At 36.7% G+C, this 19,957-nt stretch overlaps 1 protein-coding gene across 3 annotated transcripts in view; it reads right to left on the reverse strand.

Annotated features, from left to right (window-relative positions):
• LOC308649006 (uncharacterized protein) overlaps positions 1 to 19,957 on the reverse strand; it is a 111,592-nt gene that overhangs the window by 76,786 nt on the left and 14,849 nt on the right. The window contains exons 3-4 of one of the 3 annotated variants that reach the window (XM_081294276.1): positions 13,214 to 13,329; positions 9,571 to 9,661 (exon numbers count right to left, since the gene is read on the reverse strand). The exons of the other annotated variants lie outside the window; for them this stretch is intronic. Of the exons in view, the coding sequence (XP_081150402.1) occupies positions 13,306 to 13,329 (24 nt within the window). The 3' untranslated portion in view covers positions 9,571 to 9,661; positions 13,214 to 13,305. Of the gene's footprint in view, positions 1 to 9,570; positions 9,662 to 13,213; positions 13,330 to 19,957 lie in introns of those variants that run through there. 3 annotated transcript variants of the gene reach the window in all.

The raw sequence follows: 19,957 nt of genomic DNA on the forward strand, positions 1-19,957 counted from the left end.
AAAACAGCTCCTCAGGAAAAAACCCTCAGAGCCCAATTGCCACCACAGGCTTCCCACAAGCCTCTCACCCCCACACAACCCTCACCACCTCCCACAATCCTCCTGTTCTTGAGGCCGATTGGCTGGGTTGCGTGGGCGGAGCCAAAGAAGTCCCCCATTCAGCAGCTCCGTGGAGGAGCCAATCAGCTAGATGTTGCTGGGGCCTCTGTGAGCCAATCATCAGCTGGCAGTCTGAAGTTTGCTGGCAGCTGGAAGTTTGCTGGGGCCCCTTTGGCTATGGCTCTCAACAGAAACCCCAACTTTCTTCCTAACACCCTTAGAAAAAAATTCTTTTTTTAATATTTATATTTTAGTTATAGGTGGACACAATGTCTCTATTTTACTTTATGGCCCAGGGCCTCACACATGCTAGGCGAGTGCCATACCTCTGAGCCACAACCCCAGCCCTAACAAAATTCATTTGAAAAGGCAAAATATTTCCTCATGTTGGTCCCTGACCTAAGATAAGCTTGTAAGACACTAGTTAAAAGAAAAAAAAAAAACTACAAGTAAATAGCAGAAATATCAGTAGAGTAAAGGGAAGGAACCAGCCAAGGGGAAGGAGAAGTACTGGGGACCGAATTAGAACAAATTATATTCCATGCTTTTACATTTATGTCAAAATAAGTTCTAAGCCAGGCGCAGTGGTTCATGAAGTTCAGGATGCTAACGCAGGAGGATCACAAGTTCAAAGCCAGCCTCAGCAAAAGTGAGGCTAAGCAACTCAGTGAGACCCTGTCTCTAAATATAAAGTACAAAACAGGGTTGGGGATGTTTTCAGTGGTAGAGTGCCCCTGAGTTCAATCCCTGGAACCACCACCCCAAATTCTACTGTCATGTATAACTGAAAAGAACCAATAAAAAAAAAGATCACTTGTGAACCATCAAAGAGAGAGGTCAAGGATAAAAGGGAAATAATATTTATTGAGTACCTATCATATACCAAGCACCATGCTACATGCTCCCTTAATAGTGAAAGATTATCATCTAAACTTTACAGCTGAGGAAACTGAAGTGCAGAGAGGTTAAGAAACACACTCAACTCAGAAGTGGCAGAACCAAGTCTCCTCCCCTCCATTATAGCATGCAGATCTTCACTATGCAAGTCCTATGACTGCTGCCACTGAGTATGACCACATGAGAGTGAGGTATGGGACAAGGCAGATCCAGGTTTTATGGGGCCCAAATTTATACAAATTTTGTATCCCTTTGTAAGGAAAAAAATACAAAACTAGATATAAAAGTGAAGATTTAATGAGAATAAATACAGAAATTATGTGTTATAATTTTTTAATGTTGATAAATATCACAAATTTTCTTTCAATTTACATAAGTGATATGTCCTTCCTTTCATATCTAAATTTAGATATGAACAATAATTCTGGAAAAAAATGTAAAATGAACATGAAATTAAGCTATACACAAGTCTCTGTGTTCCTACACTGTGTGGAGCTACGTGACTGGACGGTGGAATTCCTCTTAGGCTGTATACTGTGACTTATTAATGAAGAAATGTGAGGGTTGGTCAGGGAACATTTGTTTCTTGGGGCATTTCTCTTGTATTGGCGGTTGTGCAAGTCCTCTCCTCTAAAACAGGGACTTGGTGCAATAGATTCAGTAAGATGAGATCCAGGATAGGGTGTTGAAAGCATGCATCTTTTCACACAGACGTTCTTGTTGGGTTGCCTTCAGAAATTCTGAAAAAAAAAAACTATTCTATACTATTTTCATAAAGAAAGAAAAAATAATGAGTTTATAATTATATACTTGGCATTATGGAGCATAATCCAGACCAGGAGGGTATGGACTAGGCTAGGCAACAATTCTTCTGCTCACAGTTTTATGAATTTTCTACAGTTGAGCTTCTTAGATTTGACTTCCATTCTTCTCTACTCCTATGATTCCAGTGATAAGCACCATAGGACTGGTTCATATCCTTAGAAGCTCTGGCCCTTATCTTTGCTTCCCCATAGGTAAGTCATCAGTGTATGACAGGACTATTTCTAGAAGACATTCTCTGTCTGTGTCTGTGTGTGTGGTGGGGGGGGGGGGTTCTTTTTATTTTTTTTATGTTCTTTTTGGATATACATGACAGTAGAGTATATTTTGACATGTTATACATAGATGGAGTATAACTTATTCTAAATATCCTTCTTGTGGTTGAACATGATATGGAGTTTCACTGGCCATGTATTCATTAGGTAGGAAAGTTATGTCGATTAATTCTACTGTTATTTCTAGAAGATATTCCTTACTCAGATGGCTACAAAGTGACAGCAAATGACATTAAAATATCTCATTAAACTACATGCATTTCCAATTCAGCTTCCCCTAGCCAGATCCAAAACATGCCCATCACTCAGACGAAAAGCGAAATGAGGTGAACTACGATAATGAGGAAGTCAGAGTGGAAAGAGAAGGAGATCTGGAGGGACTGCATTTAAAACATCTCACTTTTGCAATATTTAGAAACACATGACTATGTGAACATACCACCAGCATCCCTTATAGAGCATTCACGAGATGACCTGAGATTGACAGCTGCTATGGAACAGATCATATTATGGGGAAAATAGAGAAGAGAAGCAATCCAAGTGCCAAGAGGTTATTTGATGAATCTACTAATAAGGTCTCTGGATGTCCCTATATATCAAACAAGTCTTGGTTCAAAACAAGCACTGTATAAAGAAGAGTGAAGTTCTGACAATCACCTCTACTTCAATAAAATTAATGAAACATACTGCCCAGCATACACAAGATCCTGAGTTTGATCCCCAGCACCAAAAAAAAAAAAAGAAGAAGAAAAAGAAAGAAAACCACTTCAGAGACTAATACAGCACAGTTCAATAATTAGGATCAGCCAGTCTTTTTTTTTCTCCTCATATCTCATACACATGCTTATTATGAGTCATTTTGTAGAAAAACTCACAGCAGTACTGTTGTTCCATGCTTTATTTTTAAGAACCTAACATAGAATGGAAGGTTACTGTTGTCCACCGGCCCCTCCCTTGTCAGTTCATCAAAGCTTCGACATTTAGTTTCAGAGAAGGCAAATTGGTTTTCATCAAGGACTAAAAAAATAAATATGATCCCTCACAAAAAGACAGTGTGAGGTCCTTTTATTCTATTGGATATTGCCGGTAGAGCTGATCCTTCAAAGGGAAATATCCATTAACTTCAGCACCAAAGGACACACAAAATTGACCCCAGAGGATTTTAGGCCTTCATTTCTATGCCTTTTATAAATAAGTATCCCTTTCTCCTCCTGTTGCTACCTAAATTGAGAGGGATGGGCCAGGAGTTTGCAAATGCCTCTTTCCAGACATAGATACCATACCCTGCAAACAAATCCCACAATTATGCAGCCCCCCAAAGAAGCTCCATCACAAACCTTAGCCCTCAATGCAGACTGCAGGCTTTTCTAAGAACTGTGAGGCTGAAAACAAGCAAAAACTCTGTGTCATGCTTGCTTGGGACTCTAAATCAAAATCTTTTCACAAATTACTTTGCCATAAGGTTGGTTCACAAAAGAAAGGAAAAGTAACCAAAATTTCATTTCTAGCTACCACGTGTCAGGAACTTTCCTATATATTTCATGCACACTCTTCTGAGTTAAGTACTCTTATTTATATTTTATAGATCAGGAAACTGAGACTCAGAGAGTTTAAGACATTTTCTCCGAGAGCCTGTAGCTGTGCATGGGCAGGGTTGGTATTCACACAGAAGGTGTGACTGTGTGAAGCAGAACCAAAGTGTAAAGTAGGAAGAACACAAGCTTTGGTCTAGCTCCTGGCTCTACACATGACAGACCCATGACCAAGCAGCTATGCCCCTTCTCTCATTAAAAAAGGAGACACACAGCACCCACCTCCAAGGTGTTGCAAACATTGAAGAGTTATAGAAATAAAAAGTCAGCCCTTAAGAAATGCTCAACAATTTTCATTGCTTTCCCTTCCTTTCAAGCTCCCTAGAGGCAGAGGCTACCTCTTTTTCCTTATCTTGCACATACCCAATCCTAAGCAAATATCTGTAGAAATGAACTCTGCCATGTCCAGTGCTTCTTGGTGACAGTTGACATGATGTTTGCCAAAGCAATCCTGGCATCCATATGTCTAAAATATTAAAGTTCTCCTTTCAACATATTGATTGGATAAAATACCCCATACAATGATGCAAATAAGGTAGGAAAGCTTTTTACAACTTATTTAACCATCAGTTCCCACATCTTTATTTAATAACATTTTTAAGGAAGCATAATATAAAGAAATAATCATCAAGTTATTAAACAAATACACTGAGCAGTACTGTGCCCCTACAAGAGGCAAGAATGAGGGTGCCAGGAATACATCTGACTCAATAAGGTGATCCAATAAAGCCTGACTTTTGGAGTTCCAGATCAGCTGCTAAGAACTAACCCAAGCATGTGAATGCTGAAGCCAGCCCCCGAGTGTTTAACAGAAGCAATACTAATAAGAGAAATAGGGTTTGGCCTAGGAATAAATGTTTGGGCAAGAATGTTCTGCTTCTCTCCATATCCACATAAATCACCCTAGTCTAAGCCATCATTATTTGTAGACTAGAATTCTGCTGGCTTCCCTGGTTGATCTCCTGCCCCTGCTCTGGACCCCCTCATCCATTCTTACACTGCAACCTGAGAGAGCTTTCGAAAACACAAGTCAGACCATGTTGGTCTCCTGGCCTCCCACGGTTCTTAAAATCAAAACCAAATTCTTTATACACTGTATAAATCACACTATACCCCATAAAGGTGAAGGACTCTTGTCCATCAATTTAAATGTTTAAAAAATAAATTTTTTTTCCTTATGGTCTGGAAAGCCTAATGGAATCTGACCACTGTTTACCTCTTTTAATCAGTGAATGAATGAACAAATGAATAAATGAGAGACAGCAATGTACCCCCTATCTAGTAGGAAGCCTAGAACATCTGCTATCACTCTCACTTAACCTTTACTGAACACAGAGCTGTGTACAGAACACAAAGAAAATTCAACCCCTGCATTTCAAAAGCTATGTTCCAGGATTTTCCAAACATAGGAAAAAGAGAAGGGTCTTGCTTGGCAACACATATTCTGCTATCATTTTACTTCTTCAGACTTCAGCAGAGTCAGTAGTGTGCAGAGAGCCCATTAAACACACCTATGAGAAAAAAAGCTAGAAATGCTAAGAAAACAGATATGCTGCTAGAAGGAAGGGAAAGAGAAAGTTTTTAAAAAATTAAAATAAATAAGGAATGAGGCAGAAAGGTCAGAGAAGAGAAGAAGCAGTGAGGAGGAGAGAAAGAATACATATGTTGCTCTCCGTCTCTCTTCACCTGGGACAGCCATTTGACTGGAACTCATCTGAAAAGAAAGTAAGCAAGGTGAGCCTTTGGGTCTTGGACAGACCACAACTACATAGGATTAGACTCTAGTAGCAAGAAGAGTACTTATGTACATGAGGCTTTTGGGGTGGCTGGACAAACAGAAGGTTCGGTGGATGATGTTCCACCATGACTATTTCATTCACCTCCACTTCTGAAAATAATTTCCCCATTAATCTCCAAACTTCCATAAACACTTATTATACAAAAGCAACAGTGTATAAGTAAGAAAGTAAGAGATGAGGAAGCCTTCCTCCATTCTCCCTATCCTCTTTTTCAACAGGTTTTGGGAATTATTCACCTCTAAAGTAAGAGCAGCAGAATGTAAGATTCAGTCTTTAAATAACCCCATTGCTCCTTCGTTTTCTGAACTATTAAAGCACTTAAGTTTCACATACTATCTTTTTTTAAAAAATTATTTACCTGGTTCAAGAGTGCTCCATCTCTCCTGCTGAATTATAAATTTCTTGAAGCTAGAAACCACATAGAGTCATCCCTTGAGCGGGGTACTGGTTCCAGGACCCCCCCTCCATATCAAAATCCTCAGATGTTCAAGTCCCATATATAAAATGCTGTACTATTTGGATATAACGCACATACATTCTGGCATGTACTTTAAATTATCTCTAGTTTACTTAAAATAGCTGACACAATGTAAATGCCACATAAACAGTTGTTATAGCATATTGTCAGGGAATAGTAACAAGGAACAATGTCTTTTCAATTTTTCTTTTCAAATATTTACATTTCTCAGTTGACTGAATCATGGGGGCAGAGCTCACAGAAATGCAGGACTGAGTATGTTCCTTGCTTTATTTGTCTCCCCCAAAGTGATCAGCATAGTATCAGAAACATAGAAAGCAATCAAGGAAAATTCACTACTCTAAATATGATCCAGTGCTTTATTGTACTGTCTATTTATTTATTTTTATTTTTAAATCTATCTTTATTGGGCTGAGTTATAGCTTAGTGCTAGAGGCTCTGAGTTCAATCCCTAGCACTGAAAAAAAAAATTATCTTTATTGATCCTCTTCTCAAGGACATAAGAAAAACTGAGAACAAATCACAGCTAAGATGTCAACAGCAATTTCAATAAATCAATCCACTCTACTTTCTCATCTGGGCAGCTGATCTACATATCAAAAACCAAGGATCCTAATACCCCATGTTGTGATAATAATAGTTTATCCCGTTACCATGTAAACACTAAGGAGCTAGCACATCAATAGACGTGCTGGAAATACTGATCTAATTCTAAAAATATCACTTCCTTTTCTCTTCAAGAAGCAATTTTCCAGGTTAATACAAATATGCAAGGAAAAATACTGAAACTCATCAAGGCTGTCTGGAACTCTTGTGGATTCATTAGCTGGATGTCCCAAGTTCTTTTCATGCATATGAGAACTGGACTGAGCAGTCACTTCTGTTGCTGACTTTTGAAATCCTCAAAAATGTAGCAATGGTCACTCCTTTTTCTTGGACTCATGACAAGAATCAGAAGGGAATTCTTCTGATTCAAGTCCAGGTCTGGACTTGGCCTCAGAACTTCTCTTGATCACTGAATATGGTGGCACATGCCTGTAATCCTAGTTACTCAGGAGGATGAGACAAGAGGATCACAAGTTCAAGGCCAGCCTCAGCAACTTAATAAGACCCTGTCTCAAAATAAAAAATAAAATGTAGCTCAGTGGAACAGTATCCCTGGGCTTAATTCCTACTTTAAAAAAAAAAAAAAAAAAACACTTCTCTTGATCCCCCAGGTACCTTAAGAAACCTCCAGCAAATAGAGTGGATATGTGGATATACAGCTTTTTCCCATACTCAGCTAGGGCTTTCTGATTCCCTATGAAGAGCTACTGTGAAAATCAAACTCAAACTCAAAATCAGGCTGTAAAACAGGATACATTCATACAACTTCAGTGATCCTTAAATCCTCCTTACATTAATTATCCCAAATTATCTATCATCTCCATCCCCAACAAAGCCATCATTCTAGGATATTTATGCCCAGTTAAGCTGCCAAAGGTTTATGCTGAGTGCCCACCTTGGTCTATCTTCCACAGATGTTGGTGTATTCTGAGGACCATTCTTTCTCCAACCTGCTTCTCTGTTAACACCTGTATGTATACTGCCTTATTCCTTCAGAACTCTTCTTTCTCAGTTATACAGATGACCATTTAGTTAGCCTGACAAACACCTAAACTAATGTGCTAATGCTCCATAGGCAAATATGTGCATTCGAACATTGGAGACAATGCTTTCTATTAGTGCCAGAATGACACAAATGGGGGAATGTTAATTGGCTAGAAGAGATTGGGGATCCAGATAGAAATTGTTGTCAATCCTACCTCCTTACTTTTCTGAGTGTTTACTCCACAGTTCTTCCTGAATCAGTCATTGCCCTGGGCCTTTTCTAGATCCCTTTCAGCAAGCCAATTTAACCACCATATACAAACATGAAACACCTAAAATTTTCTAAGGAAAACTAAGCTAGTTGAAATACCTGATTTTTATAGGCCTATAGGCATATATTAACTGGAAAAGTTTACTAGGAACCCCCTTGCATGCTCGTGAGTGCACGTGCGTGCACGCTCACACAGACACACACACACACACACACACATACACACACACACTCCTTTCTCTGCAATCATTAACCTGGTACCTTCCAGAAGCTGAATAAATTAGGTATCCAATACCACTTACAGTGGGCGGCTTAACATTTTCACCAGATCTGAATAGACCCAGACAACAAGGAGTGGGTAGAGATGAGTGTGTACTTTCATTTCTTTCATGAGCATATTCTCTATGGTCTCTCTCTTTTTTTTTAACTACACGCACATACAAAAAAAAAAAAAAACTTTAACTTCATGAGTACTTTTTGTTTTGTGGTATATTATTATTCACTTTCAATAATGCAACTCAAAATGACTTATAGGATTACAAGAGTACAGTATAAAATTTCTAATACAATTCATGGCCCTTAAGTAAAAACATGAGCCCCACTGACTGCAGTTATCCTGTTCAATGGCAGAAAACTGTCAAGCTTGATTATTTGAAAATGCAAGAAAACTGCTTAGACAAGCTCCAAACCAAACTTTCCCTTGCTCATCCAATAGGGGATGCTTAAGATCAAGACTATAATAATATTAAATCAGTTTTATGATTAGGAAACATACTTTTTAAGTTAGTTCTGCATAAGGTTCTCTGAGTTAGTACCTAATAATTGTTATTTCTAGGAGGCAGATCACAGAAGCTACTTGCCAATCAAAATCTGCACACTCCAGGTGAAGTTAGAGAAAAACTCTTGGTGCAAGTTTACTCCTGAGAAATTATTTGAAATGCAAAATTCTCTACATACAACACCCCTGTTTTATTAAATGCAATCCAGTTCTTCAGAAACTGTTCAATTGAGGTTTTAGAAAACTATTAGATTAACATTGAGAATATGGTAAGTGCCCAAAGAAAAATTCTATGAATGAATAAATAAGTGAAGACTCTGATATCATAAGGATCTCCAATGTAGAAAATTTACATGTAGAATCATATTCACTTTCCTTAAAATTCTATTACTACTCTTCTTATTATTATTCACTCTCCTTAAGACTATTTCTCTTTTTGAAATGTTTTGTTTTCCAAGCAATGAGTTAAACAATAGTTAAGCATCTGCACATCTATTCCATTTAGATATGACATACATTTATCCCAGTTCATAAATTACAAAAATTATCCTGCCAGCATAAGTCATTAGAAGACGACAATAAAAACTCATGAGTGTTGTGTTTTAGTGTATTCCTGATTCCACTTCATAACCCAACCAAGTTTAATGACAGAAATTTCCCTCAATTGTTGCATCAAACACTTTATTTCTCAAATACAATTGATTTGACCAGTATCATTGTGGTTTGGAAATGTTTTCCTTCCCTTGGTCTCTGCCATGGTCTTCTCTAAACATAGTTCAATTAGATGCCGTCTCACTTTTTCACAAGTAGCCTGTTTTTGTAAAAGTTTGGAAAAACTTTGAAAAAGAACTATAAAACGTTTTCACTGTCAATAGAAAAAAAAAAATGAATTGCTTAAGCCAGACACAGCTCCCCGTAGAGCTAACCTTTTGATCCTGGAATCCTTTCATGCACTTAAGTCTTCACCAGAGTCAATGGAGTGTTGTGTATGCAAGGGCCGCAGGATCAAGTTCAGTCTCTTCTTTAGTACTCTGTAGCCAAGTGGGGTAGCCAGCTGAATCTGGTTTAGTTAAAATAAAAAAAAAAAGAATCTTTCCTGATGCTTTGAAGTTTGGGAGCAGTGTGATAATATCAGGATTTGTAAGAGGTTATTTTGCATAATCCTTAATAAGATATTCTTATGGCTTCAAAAAGTAGAATAAGAGAAGCAAGAACCTCCAGCACTCATACGTAGAATTTTTTTTTTCAAGTTGTGTATCGAAATGACTCAAAATGCATTTCAGGAAAATGCATAATCATAAGACTGTCCAACTGTGTATCCAGGCAGGAATGTACCTTAAACTATTCGTGATGGTTTCATGGCTTTCCCCCCCACCACCACCATTTGTAAAAGAAAGAAAAATAATATAATATCCCTCCAAACAGTCTCCACAAAAAGTAAAATGGTGATTGTCAGGGGCTGGGGGCTGAGGGAGACAGAGTTAGTATTTAAAGGGTACAGTTTCAGTTTTACACGATAAAAACAGCAACAGTTGCACAATAATGTGAATACACTAATGTCATTGGACAAACTGTGTATTTAAAACTAGTCTAAATGGTAAATTTTGTTAGGTATACTTTGCTATAATTTTAAAAATGTAAAAAAGCATTTTTAAAAAAAAATCTTCAAAGATTTAACCATTTAGAATCAGGAAAATTAGAAGTCTATTATCTGGAAAATTCCTACATGGTTTGCATTTACTTGCTCATTTTTTTCCATCTAAATGAGTACTAAATGCTCTGATGAAAACAAAAAGGCTTTCTGGAGGATCCTACTAGTGTGTGGATTAAGTATCCCTGTGACTAATCCAACTACTTGAATAGAAACAAGGCACTCTTTCCTTTAGAACCCTGATCACCCTGACCAGCAAGTGCTCGCTAAGGAGGACTCTTTTCCAGGCAAGGCCAAAGGCTGACCAAGGTGCTTCTGCACTCTGAGGTGGAATGGGGCCTAGAGAAGAGAGAAGTACAGTAGTATGACACAGAAGTCACAAAACCTCTCTGCTGGAAGTCGGGTCACTTTATTATTACCAAGAAACTGAGTTTTGTTTCCTGGCATTTTGACTTGGGCTTTCAGAATTTAAACTAGCACTGCTGGACACAACCTACACTTTTTTTATGTGCCGGGCATCTACTCCTTTAAAAAATAAATGGGGAAGGGTACTGATACTCAGCCTTGTTTGTAATGTACAGATGCAAGTTCAATCAATAAACTATTTTTCTATCAGAATGACAAATTCTAAAAAACTGACAACGAAAACAATGTTGGAGAGAACACGTCAAAATATACACCTTTGTGTATCGTTGATGACAGTGTACATTTGTATGACTTGGGCATAAGTTCAGCAACTTGGCAAGTTTATCACTACCCAACTGTTACATATTTCTACCTTTTGAGGAAAGTTTTAGGAAGTTTTTCTTAAACGGATCATTGTATATGTGAACACAGATACAAACAGATATTCGTTGCAGTGTGATTTATAATAGTGAAAAATCAGAAATCAACCATATCCACTAATAGGAGATTGGTTAAATATATCATGGCTCATTCATCCAAAAATTATTGGTTGAAGACCTACTGAGCCCTAGACGGTATTTTATATACAATGTACATAATGTATCCCTTAAAATAATGATGTAGATCTATAGTCATTAGTATGGAAAAGGTTTATAAAATGGTCTCTAAGTATTATCTTACTTATATAAAATTGTGTATATATTTACTTATATATTCATATATTTATATGTGAATATGTATGCATTGAGAGACATCTGTAAGGATGATCACCAATGTTATCATATTACCAGTGGTTGGTTATTCTCTAGGACTTTTCTATCATTGCTGCTAATCCTTCTACTTTTCCTAGCTTGAATATTTTATAATGAACTATATCATTTTCATAATCTAAAAATATTGGGGGTATCTTTATTTTGAAGAAAAAAAAGAACCCTTGATACAATGTAATCATATTAATATGCAGAAGAAAATACCAGATGGCCACAGAATTCCAGAAATCCAGCTGCAGTTCTAAGAAGTAAGACGCAAAAGCAGATGTTTGCCCACAAGGATGAGGTAAATGCGGATGAAGCACAACGGTTCCATAGAACTCAAGTGCACAATGCAGCTGAATGTACTCTACTAAACTGGAAACACAGGCCAGCAAATTCCCCAAAGACTGCAAAGGCTAAAACCCAATAACAATAAACATATCATATACAGGGCTTTTATATAACTTGGCTGTCATTTGCGTTTAACAGTTTAATAGTCTGTAATGTTGCTTTTTAACTCTATACATCATTCCCTTTTCCTTTAAAAATAATTTCACCTCCCTATTCTCTTAATCCTGCAAGAGTTTTCAGTCTGAGCAGGTGGGAAGCTATATCTTAGCTTAAAGTCTAAAATGCACTTGGCTTTACCTGATTTATGATTATTTTTAGCCAAAGTATCAAGCACATATCTATAGTATTATAATCTACAGATATTTCCTTATTTTGCCACTATAAGGAGAATCAACAAGATGTACAACGTAAAACAGAGAAACCATAACACAGAGTAATAAACCAGAATTCATGGGAGAAACTCTCATGAATTTGATGAATGCTAATACTTGAATAGCTGGCTCAACATGAACAATAGGACAGAAACACACAATCCCATCTGAATCTTTTACCTGCTAGGAAGGAACATTCACAGATTTCTCATGTTAAATGTGTGGAACAACACTTAAAAGTTGGGGTATCTATTGTGAGAGGTGTACTTAGTGTTCAACTTTGACTGTTTTTAGTTTTTATGTTGTTGTTTATTCCGACTTGGTTACTTTACATTTTTCAACTTTGTACTACATATGCATCATAAAACTGCAGTTTTTTGAAAGCCACATAAAACTTAGGCTCCAGGACTTTAAGACAGAATCAAATCCCAGCAGTAAGCAAACACCTTGCTTTCCAAGTTTTTACGATAAAAATTGAAAACGAAACTTGAAGACATTTGGTTCAGTCAAACAGAACAAACAAAGCAAGCACTGTAGTCTGGTGTCTTTTATTAGGCCAACTTTGAGTTCTGAACACGCAAGCTCTCTTGACTACATGGCAGTCTACGAACAAGTGTTCATGTGCATATGCCCGGACCTGTAAGAGGCATTAAACATTCTAAATTTGTTCTTTTCAAAACTGATTTTCAGAAATCAGGATAACCTGCCAGAGGACTTTTTTTTTAACTGAAAAAAAAATTCTGTAACACACACAGACTTTCTGATTAAAAAGAGGACATGTACAGAATGTTGGCCAAACCAAGCTTCATGCTGCCCCTGTTAGCAAAGCCAAAAGACCTGTATTATCTATGCCAGATGCACCAAGCTTTCTCTGATTTCTTGCCCTTCCCTCTCCATTTGTAATAGTCTTCAGATGAAAAACCCCAACCTTTTGCAGTCTGACAGTTGACCAAAGAATAAATCATGTGGAATAGGTCTGAATATCTTGCAAGAACAAAGAAAATTTAGAAAGCCCCAGGAACATCAGACTGATTCAGAAATTTTTTGGATGTTCATCAAGTTAAAATGAATAATCAGCTCACCTCTACTGGGGTTTACATTAGTAGTTCAAAGTTATAGACGATAGGGTGGGAGATTGAGCAGAAGTCCCCTCCTTGCCTGCCAAAGCACGTCCTCATTGCAGTTGCTCTTTAAGAATCTTTGTGAATAGAACATTAAAGGAAATGATTAAAAGAGAAAGAATACTCCATGTTCATTAGTGTGATGCTGCACAGCAAAAGGTTACTTTCATTTTCTTTAGCAACATTTTCAAAGAATGATGTCAAGAATAACATTTAAAATAGTTTTAATCTCAAACCTTCTTAAAAGAGTTGAATGAAAAAATCTCTAGGCTAAAAACTAAAGTAGTATAGTATAATCTTTCATCTTAACTCCTGAGGAACAAAAGGTTTACATTTGGTTTAATGTATGTTTGTTTTCAGAATAAATTATTAGTACTGAATCAATCTTTTTTGTGGTTTTCCTGCAATAATCATGTTTGAAGTAACCAAGAATATTTTGTGTTTCACTATTCAAATTTTTAATACTTAAAACTAAGCAAATAGCCTATAATCCCAGTGGTTTGGGAGGCTGAGGCAAGAGGATTGCAAGTTCAAAGCCAGCCTCAGCAATGTCAAGGTGCTAAGCAAATCAGTGAGACTCTGTCTCTAAATAAAATACAAAACAGGGCTGGGGATGTGGCTCTGTGGTCAAGTGCCCCTGAGTTTAATTCCCAGTACAAAAAAAAAAAAAAAAAAACCTAAGCAAATAGTGTAAAATTTCTGCACAGCAGAGGAAACCTCAGAGTAAAAAAGGCAACCCATAAAATGGGAGAAACTATTTGGAAACCAGATACCTGGTAAAGGGTTAATATCCAGAATATATAAAGAACTTGTACAACCAAACATCAATAATCACCCAATTTTAAAATTCACAAGTGGCTTGAATACATAGTTCTCCAAAGAAGATATACACATGGATAAAAAGTCATGAAAAGATGTTCAGTGTCTCTAATCATAAGGGAAATGCAAGTCAAAACTACACTGAGATACCACCTCACATGCATTAGAATGGTCTCTACCAAGAGAAAAGAAAATAACAATTGCTAGCAAGGATGGAGAGAAATTAAAACCTTGGTGCACTGCTAATGAGAGGGTAAAATGGTGCAGCCATTATAGAAAACTGAAGCTTCCTCAAAAAAATTAAAAATAGAACTACCAAACAGTCCAGCAGTCGTACTGCTGAACAAACATCCAAAGGAAGTAATATCAGTATGTCAAAGAGATAACTGTGCTCCATGTTCACTGCAGCATCATTCATAATAATGAAAAGATGGAAGCAACTCAAATGTTTATTTGACAGATAAAGAAAATACAATAGCATATTATGCACCCTTAAGAAAAGAAATTCTGTCATGCTACAACATGGATGAATCTCAAGGACATAATGCTAAGTGAAGTAATCCAACCACAAGAGGATTGCATCCATACGAAGTACATAACATAGTCAAAATCATTGAAAAATAAAGTAGATAAGATTGGGGGCATGGATTGATTGTAGAGTACTTGCTTACTTTGCACAAGGTCATGGGTTCCATTTTCAGCATAAGAAAGAGAGAAAGGAAAGGAAAGAAAGAAAGAAGGAAGGAAGAAAGAGGGTCTGAAGGGATTGGAGGGAGGAGAGAAAGAAAATTAGTGTTTCATGGGTATAGAGTTTCAGTTCTGCATAATGAGAAAGTTCAAGAGATCTGTTGCATAACAATGTGAATATACTTAACACTACTGAATGGTACACTAAAAACATACATGGTTACAATGGCAAATTTATTATTGTGGGGCTTTTTTAATCACAATTAAAAAAAAAAAAAAAAAACATGGGCTGGGGATATAGTTCAGTTGGTAGAGTGCTTGCCTTGCATGCAGAAGGCCCTGGGTCTGATCCCCAGCACCACCAAAAAAAAAAAAAAAAAAAAAAAAAAAAAAACCCAACACCCTCCTATAAACCCCGCCCCGTCAAAACTTCTTAGGTAATGTCTAAACAATGAATTAAAATTTTTTTAATCATTCAATGAAAAATATTTAGTCAATATTATTTGGCAAAAATAATGTATTGAGCTGGGTACAGTGCTCTGTAATCCCAGAGACTCAGAAGGCTGAGTCAGGAGGACAGCAAGTTCAAAGCCAGCCTCAGCAACTTACTGAGGCCCCAAGCAATTTAGTGAGACCTTGTCTCAAAATAAAAAGTAAAAAGGGTTGGGGATGTGGCTTAGCGGGCAAACACTGCTGGGCTCAAAAATAATAATAATAGGGCTGGCATTGTGGCTCAGTGGTAGAGTACTCGCCTCACATGTGCGGGACTCTGGGTTCAATCCTCAGCACCACATAAAAATAAATAAGTGAAATAAAGGTATTGTGTCCAATTGCAACCAAAAAATAACTTAAAAATAATAATAAGAAGAAGAAGAAGAATGTATTAAGTTGGTTTTGTTAATATGACTATACTTGCATTCTTGTGGTATATTTATAATAATATTATGTAAGCATAATATACTATAAATATAATGATTTATTATAATAAATTATAACAATTTATTATAATAATAAAATATTATTATTTTAATAAATATAATTAAAGTAATAAATAATATTACTATTGCCATGGCAATAGAATTTGGGGATTATTAATAAGGCTAGAAAAACTCATCTACTGTGTCCAACCAAATGATCTCTCCAAGATTCCACCCAAATCTAAAATCCCACAGTTGTTATTGGTTTATTAATAAGAACTAAATGGAACACTTTTTCCACTTTTGAGATACATGCACACTTCTATATTTCCAAATTTTAAAAGGAGAAGTTTTCATGAACACACAGAAGTTATACAGTTGAAGAAAAAAATGTTTGAAGTCTAAAAAAGGGAGGGGAAAGTTCAAAAACTCTTTTTTAATATTTCTATTAGTGCATTATACATAAAATTGGGTTTATTTTGATATAATCATACATGCATGGAATATAATTTGCTTCATCTCAACTCACAGTGCTTCTTCTTTCCCTCCCTTCTCCTGTTCCCCTTCCTCTACTCTACAGTCTTCCTTCTATTTACTTATTGTTCTTTAAATTGGTGCTTTATAGAAACACATAAAGGTGAAATACACTGGGGTATATTTGTATATGTACATTGCATAATTTGGTCAGTGTCACTCTGTACTTCCTCCCTTTTCCCATCCCTCCTCCTCCCTCCCCCTCTATACCCTTCCTCTACTCTACTGATCTCCCTTCTATTTTCATGGGATTCCTCCCTCCTTTTTTTTTTTTTTTTAAATCCTTATTTTGCTCAAGCTTCCACATATGAGAGGAAAGCATTCCAATCCTTGTTTCGGCTTATTTCACTTAGCATGATGTTCTCCAGTTCCATCCATTTATCAGCAAATGCCATAATCTCATTCTTCTTTATGGCTGAATAAAACTCCATTGTGCATATATCCACATTTTTCTTATTCATTTATCTGTTTGATGGCCACCTGGACTGGTTCCATAACCTGGCTATTGTGAATTGTGCTGCTATAAACAGTGATGTGCTTTTATCACCAGAGTATGCTGATTTTAGTTCTTTTGAACAAATATCAAGGAGTAGATAGCTGGGTCATATGGTGCTTTTATTCCCTGTCTTTTGAGGAATGTCCATATTACTCTTCAAAGTGGTTATACTAATTAGTAAAAGGATTCTTCACACTTCATAGACCTCACCCTTTCCATCAAAAATTCTGAGAAGGAAGGTGTCTTAGTTCTTTCTGTGTTGCTATAGAATACCAGAGACTGAGTAGATTATACAGAAAAGAAATTTGTTTTTCACAGTTCTCAAGACTGGGAAGCCAAAGCTAAGAGGCCAGCATCTGGTGAGGGCCTTTGTGTTATCATTCCAGGACAGAAGGCAGAAGGACATGAAAGCACATGTAAGAGAAAGCAAGAGACAGCTGATCTTCCCTTTATAATTCTCACAATAATTAAGCTACTCAGATGATGCCAGCATTAATCCATTCACTGGTTTATTAGGTCCCACCTCCAAATTTGGTTGCATTAAGTATTAAATTTCCAACCCATGACCTTTGAGAGACACATTCAAACCACAGCAGAGGGCCAATATGTTTTAGCCTGTGGCAAGGTTGTATTCTTTACATCTATCCCACCTCTCCCCCAGGCACTCTTTGCCACCAAACAGCAATTAGATACCAAGAAAATAGTCTATGGGAAGGTTGGCTTAACCTCTGCTGACACGGCAGAGGCATGAACTAGCCTGGCATTTCTCCATACCTGTTGGACTGAAGTTCAATTGGTTAAGAGTAGATTCAAAAGACCAGCAACGAGCTTCCACTGGTCATCTGGTTGGTTCTCCAGTGCCTTAGGCAAGAACACCTATCATCAGTCTCTGTCTTATATCTAAGGAGCTCCAGGAAAAAAGAGTCCACAGTAATCCTTTCTAATGTTTAACAAATCTCACTATTGGGAAATTCTTTCCTCTGGCCAACTTAGCTCCCCTCTAGTTCAAAATCATTTCCTTTTGTTCTCTTTGCATCAGCCAGGGGAATAGCTGGTCAACAGTCTCCATACCATACCTCTTCATAGATTTGAAAACTTTTACTAAACTACCCAACAGTTTCTATTTCCCATTGCTGAATAATCTTAGCTCCTTTGACATTTCTGTGTAAGTTTGATTTTTCCAATCTTTTGATCAATTTTGTTCCCTTCCCGCCCCCCTGTAGTCACTTCCTGTTCTCATTTATGTAATAGTGCTAGGCTACCAAAAGGAAAAACTGAGCTGGGAAAGCATTAAAGTGAACTGGAGAGGGTATGCGAGGACTGTGAAGAAGGATCTAGAGAAAGCAAGGTAAGTAAGAGAAACAGAAAGAAAACTGGAGAAAGATAGACTGGAACTTAATTCACATTGTCAAGAGAGTCCTGGGAATGCAAGTCTTTTAATAATCATTCTGGATTTTTCCCCATTTCCTGCAGAAATTCCCTTCATTGTATTTTCAAGACAGTCACTGGATAACATTATATTCAGCTACATATTTTGTGAAAGTCAGTCTCAACTGACATTTGGAAAACATGCTTTTCAAGGCACCCTTCCCTACAACTTTAGATTGCAATACAACAGGTAATACAGTCTGACTTAGAAAAATGCAAGTCTATAGTAACTCACCAGATAATAAATGCTGAATACAAATATTAAAGTCACACACCAAAACACATAGTTTGACTCTATCCCAATCTTTCATCAAGCAATAGACTATATTATTTCTGAGATGAACATTCCTTGTCCTGAAGAGGGCCTAGCATGTACTGCAGTTTAGATCTAAATCCTGGGTGTCAGGAAGTCTTGAACATGTCAGGGTGTTTAAGAGAACCCTTCCCATGCCTCAAAGAAACGTACCACTTAGCCACTGACTAAAGGGTATTTTGAATCACTTGTCATACCACACCAAGAGTTTTCTTTAAAAGTGTTTTCTTTTCAAATTTTGTTAAATAAGGATCCAAGAATAAATGCATTCACATGCATATAGTTAAACATTTTACTCTTGATGATGAAAGGGGAAGGAAGGGAGGGAGGGAAAGAGGGAATTGAAGAAGAAATCTACCCTGCTTTATGTGCTCAATACAGTTAAATATTGATTAAAAACACCTTGACAAGATGCCCCTTCTATTATGTCTTTCGACAAAGTGGGCATTTTATAAGTTCTAGTTTCTCAAATATTACAAATCTGCCCCAGAAAATTTTTCCTTAAGGCAAATTTTTTTCCCAAATATATATGACTCAGTATGTCTTTCTCAACTGTAGATCAAATTATATTCTTGAGGATCAAAGCAGGATGTCTTAACAGTTGTATGCAGGTCCCTGCATTCATTTGTAAATTGTGTGTATATTTGGAATGTGTCTTTAATTTGCCATCCTATTATGCAGAGAAGTTGGTCTTAGCCACTGACTGAAAGGTATTTTGAATCACTTATCAAAAACAAATTGCTTCCTTCACAAAAATAGATCATATATTATGTCACAGGACAACTCTTAGACAATATAAAGGAGTAGAAATAATACCATGCATCTTATCTGATCATAATGGAATGAAACTGAAAATCAACGATAAAAGAAGGAAGGAAAAATCATGCATCACGTGGAGAATGAACAATAGGTTACTGAATGATCAATGGGTCATAGAAGACATCAAGGAGGAAATTAAAAAATTCTTAGAGATAAATGAAAACACTGACACAACATATCGGAATCTATGGGACACACTGAAAGCAGTTTTAAGAGGAAAATTCATTGCTTGGAGCGCATTCCTTAAAAAAAGAAAAAACCAACAAATAAACGATCTCATATATCATCTCAAAATCCTAGAAAAAGAAGAGCAAAATAACAGCAAAAGAAGTAGAAGGCAAGAAATAATTAAAATCAGAGCTGAAATTAATGAAATAGAAACAAAAGAAACAATTGAAAAAATTGACAAAACCAAAAGTTGGTTCTTTGAAAAAATAAATAAAATTGACAGACCCTTAGCCATGCTAACGAAGAGAAGAAGAGAGAGAACCCAAATTACTAGCATACGGGATGAAAAAGGCAATATCACAACAGACACTTCAGAAATACAGAAGATAATCAGAAATTACTTTGAATCCTTATACTCCAATAAAATAGAAGATAGTGAAGGCATCGATAAATTTCTTAAGTCATATGATCTGCCCAGATTGAGTCAGGAAGATATAGACAGCCTAAACAGACCAATAACAATA

This window comes from Spermophilus citellus (genome assembly GCF_964194105.1).
Source record: "Spermophilus citellus genome assembly, chromosome: 1".
NCBI lineage: Eukaryota > Metazoa > Chordata > Mammalia > Rodentia > Sciuridae > Spermophilus > Spermophilus citellus.